Below are 5,000 nucleotides of genomic sequence, written 5' to 3' on the forward strand. Positions count from 1 at the left end.
TGTAAAGGTGACTAATCAGGCTTTCCAACCATATCAAACACAATACCAACTGGTATTATTAAAGGGGAGGAATAATCGACCGAAATAACGTTTCCGTTTATTTAGAAGCGATCATAATCGCATGTGGCGTGACCACTTCTACTCAGAAGGAAAGGTCAGAGCTAGGGTCAGGGTTATAGGTCAGAGCTAGGGTCAGGGTTAAAGGTCAGAGCTAGGGTCAGGGTTACCCAGAAGGTCAGAGCTAGGGCTTTGGTCCACCTCTCACCAGCCACTGTCACAAACTCGTCATTTGGAGGCTCTGTCTAAGGCCTACAGGTGAATCCCAGGGTAAACCGTGTGGGTTTGATAGTTTAACGGTATCAAACATTGGAAACCGCCCAACTCTAATTCTAATGTAATGTTAGGGGTCAGGGTCAGGGGTCAGGGTATAACCTACTATCTTAGTGAAGGTCAGAGGTCAGGGTATAACCTACTATCTTAGTGAAGGTCAGAGGTCAGGGTATAACCTACTATCTTAGTGAAGGTCAGAGGTCAGGGTATAACCTACTATCTTAGTGAAGGTCAGAGGTCAGGGTATAACCTACTATCTTAGTGAAGGTCAGAGGTCAGGGTATAACCTACTATCTTAGTGAAGGTCAGAGGTCAGGGTATAACCTACTATCTTAGTGAAGGTCAGGGGTCAGGGTATAACCTACTATCTTAGTGAAGGTCAGAGGTCAGGGTTAGGGGTCAGAGGTCAAACCTACTATCTTAGTGAAGGCCTTCTTCTTCTCCGCCTCCGCGTGCTTCTGGTTCACCACCTCCTCCAACTTCTTCTCATCCCAGTTCTCCATGGTATCTACACACCAGGGTATATACAGGAATCTTGAGGTTAATTTCAACACCTTTCTAAGACTTTTTAAAGACCTTGTCAATATTTTTCCAGACCTCACCGCCACTTCGAGCTGTAACCGTTTACATCAGTGACACCTTTAACTTAACAGTTTTAGTTTGCAACAGACTAGACCACTATCATACAACACAATTTCCGGTTCATCTTTAGTTTTTTAATAAAACTAATAAATTCATTCAACTTTTACTAAAAGTTTTTAGGACTCAAACTCATTGGACAGAGTCTAATTCAGAAAAATACCAACAAAATTCAAGACCTCGTAAAATCGTGATGAGACTTTTTAATACTTATTAAGGGTCTTGATTTTCCCAAAATTGATTTATCAACTTTTAATACTTTTCAAGACACCGCGGATACCCTGACACACACACACACACACACACACACACACACACACACACACAGGTCAGACACACACACACACACAGGTCAGACACACACGTCAGACACACACACACACACACACACACAGGTCAGACACACACACACACACACACACACAGGTCAGACACACACACACACACAGGTCAGACACACACGTCAGACACACACACACACACACACACACAGGTCAGACACACACACACACACAGATCAGACACACATGTCAGAAGGCCAGTAAGGACCTGAGACAGTCCTCTCTAACATGGACATGTCTAGTCCTCTCTAACATGGACATGTCTAGTCCTCTCTAACATGGACATGTCTAGTCCTCTCTAACATGGACATGTCTAGTCCTCTAACATGGACATGTCTAGTCCTCTAACATGGACATGTCTAGTCCTCTCTAACATGGACATGTCTAGTCCTCTCTAACATGGACATGTCTAGTCCTCTAACATGGACATGTCTAGTCCTCTCTAACATGGACATGTCTAGTCCTCTAACATGGACATGTCTAGTCCTCTCTAACATGGACATGTCTAGTCCTCTCTAACATGGACATGTCTAGTCCTCTCTAACATGGACATGTCTAGTCCTCTCTAACATGGACATGTCTAGTCCTCTCTAACATGGACATGTCTAGTCCTCTCTAACATGGACATGTCTAGTCCTCTCTAACATGGACATGTCTAGTCCTCTCTAACATGGACATGTCTAGTCCTCTCTAACATGAACATGTCTAGTCCTCTCTAACATGGACATGTCTAGTCCTCTCTAACATGGACATGTCTAGTCCTCTCTAACATGGACATGTCTAGTCCTCTAACATGGACATGTCTAGTCCTCTAACATGGACATGTCTAGTCCTCTCTAACATGGACATGTCTAGTCCTCTAACATGGACATGTCTAGTCCTCTAACATGGACATGTCTAGTCCTCTAACATGGACATGTCTAGTCCTCTCTAACATGGACATGTCTAGTCCTCTCTAACATGGACATGTCTAGTCCTCTCTAACATGGACATGTCTAGTCCTCTCTAACATGGACATGTCTAGTCCTCTCTAACATGGACATGTCTAGTCCTCTAACATGGACATGTCTAGTCCTCTAACATGGACATGTCTAGTCCTCTCTAACATGGACATGTCTAGTCCTCTAACATGGACATGTCTAGTCCTCTCTAACATGGACATGTCTAGTCCTCTCTAACATGGACATGTCTAGTCCTCTCTAACATGGACATGTCTAGTCCTCTCTAACATGGACATGTCTAGTCCTCTAACATGGACATGTCTAGTCCTCTAACATGGACATGTCTAGTCCTCTAACATGGACATGTCTAGTCCTCTAACATGGACATGTCTAGTCCTCTAACATGGACATGTCTAGTCCTCTCTAACATGGACATGTCTAGTCCTCTAACATGGACATGTCTAGTCCTCTCTAACATGGACATGTCTAGTCCTCTCTAACATGGACATGTCTAGTCCTCTCTAACATGGACATGTCTAGTCCTCTCTAACATGAACATGTCTAGTCCTCTCTAACATGGACATGTCTAGTCCTCTCTAACATGGACATGTCTAGTCCTCTCTAACATGGACATGTCTAGTCCTCTCTAACATGGACATGTCTAGTCCTCTCTAACATGGACATGTCTAGTCCTCTCTAACATGGGCATGTCTAGTCCTCTCTAACATGGACATGTCTAGTCCTCTAACATGGACATGTCTAGTCCTCTAACATGGCTGTAGTCTGTTCTATGTTTATGTAACCAGATATAGAACTGTCTCAGGGGGTTAGGGTTAGAGTTTAGGATAAAGTTTGCTTTGCTCTGCGTTGTTTGGAGCTGTGCGCATTCGAAGTCGCTCCCGGAGCAAACAACTGACGCATGCTCCGCTTGAAAAGGGTGGTTTCGCTCCGGTTAGAAACGACGCATCGAGGCTGTCCATAGGAAAACAACAGCGCAGGCGTGTTGATCTGGATAAGAGCGGGACGAACGGACAATTCTATTTTTTTTTCGACCAATCAACTACCACGTCTGTTGCTTCCATTGCGTATGTTACTTTGTTTACATGAAGGGCTGTGAGTGAGAACGCAAATCGCAAAAGAAATAATTTATGCAACACTGTTGCGAAGTCATCCACTTGCTCCGGGTCCTGATTCAGACTTTCATGTGAGAACATGACCTGATTATGCCAAATGTAAAATTGTATGATATATTTTAATGTTTGATATTTGTAATTTAAAGTATGTTTTAAATGTTAAATGTTATTTGTAATGTATGTTTTAAATGTGGACCCCACTAAAAGTAACTCATGCCTATGGGTATATATACTGTATATATATATATATATATATATATATATATATATATATATATATATATATATATATATACAGGGTACAGCTAACGGGGCAGGGTTGGACAGTAACGCTTGTGAAGATATTATCAAAGAGTACGGGTGATCGACAGGTGCGTATGCTTTGATAATATCTTCACTCCACGATCATCTAGTCTGGTCTGGCGCCTGCGCCGTCTGTTGTTCTTCCTGCACACAGGTAAACAGATCCAGGATCCAGCAGCGTCGTCGGGCTCACGCAAACAAACCCTGCGAATGTTTTACTTGGTCCGGACCAACGTTACTGTCCAACCCTGTGGGGATCCTTCCAATAAATAAACAAATAAGAAATAACCACGCGCACGCGCACATGCACACGCACACGCACACGCACACACAGTAGCGTGACCTCTGACCTTTCTCCAGCTCGTCGTCCCTCTCGTCTACGTACAGGGAGCGCTTCTCGCCCTTGCGGTCCAGGGAGAGGTCGTGGCTGAACTTGCACTTGTCTCCCTTGGTGCACTGGCCTTGCTTGAAGAACGCACACAGCACCGACTTAGGGTCCACGCCTAGGGTCAGACAACAAGAGGGTTAGGGTCACACCTAGAGGCACACAGCACCGACTTAGGGTCCACGCCTAGAGACACAACACACAGGGTTAGGGTCCACGCCTAGGGTTAGACAACAAGAGGGTTAGGGTCACGCCTAGAGACACACAGCACCGACTTAGGGTCCACGCCTAGGGTTAGACAACACAACAACGGGGCGCTTAGGTGGCGTAGCGGGTTAAGCGCTGACCATGTAACCGCAGAGTCCCCGGTTCGATTCCGGCCGGGGACATATCCTGCATGTCATCCCTCCTCTCTCTCTCACCCATCCTTCCTGTCTAAATCTCTACTATATCTATCAATAAATTGAATAATATTTATCAGAAAATATTACTTAAAAAAATAAAATAAAAAGACAACACAACAACAGGATTAGGGTCACTCCTAGAGACACACAACAACAACACACAGGGTTAGAGAGGGAGGAGAGGAGAGAGGGAGGAGAGGAGAGAGGGAAGGTACCAGGGTTAGAGAGGAGAGGAGAGGGAGAGGAGAGAGAGGAGAGAGAGAGAGAGAGAGAGGGAGGAGAGGAGAGAGAGAGAGAGGGAGGGAGGAGAGAGAGGGGGAGGAGAGGAGAGAGAGAGAGAGAGGGAGGAGAGAGAGAGGGAGGAGAGGAGAGAGAGAGAGAGGGAGGGAGGAGAGAGAGGAGAGGAGAGAGGGAGGAGAGGAGAGAGGGAGGAGAAGAGAGAGAGAGAGGGAGGAGAGGAGAGGAGAGGAGAGGAGAAGAGAGGGAGGGAGGAGAGGAGAGGAGAGGAGAGAGAGAGGGAGGAG

General features: G+C 45.4%; 1 protein-coding gene across 1 annotated transcript in view; it reads right to left on the reverse strand.

Annotated features, from left to right (window-relative positions):
• LOC308164839 (zinc finger CCCH domain-containing protein 15-like) overlaps positions 1-5,000 on the reverse strand; it is a 22,589-nt gene that overhangs the window by 9,669 nt on the left and 7,920 nt on the right. The window contains exons 4-5 of the mRNA XM_080538886.1: positions 4,038-4,190; positions 747-838 (exon numbers count right to left, since the gene is read on the reverse strand). Of these exons, the coding sequence (XP_080395012.1) occupies positions 747-838; positions 4,038-4,190 (245 nt within the window). The remainder of the gene's footprint in view (positions 1-746; positions 839-4,037; positions 4,191-5,000) is intronic.

Source organism: Nansenia antarctica (assembly GCF_963989245.1).
Source record: "Nansenia antarctica genome assembly, chromosome: 9".
Classification (NCBI taxonomy): domain Eukaryota; kingdom Metazoa; phylum Chordata; class Actinopteri; order Argentiniformes; family Microstomatidae; genus Nansenia; species Nansenia antarctica.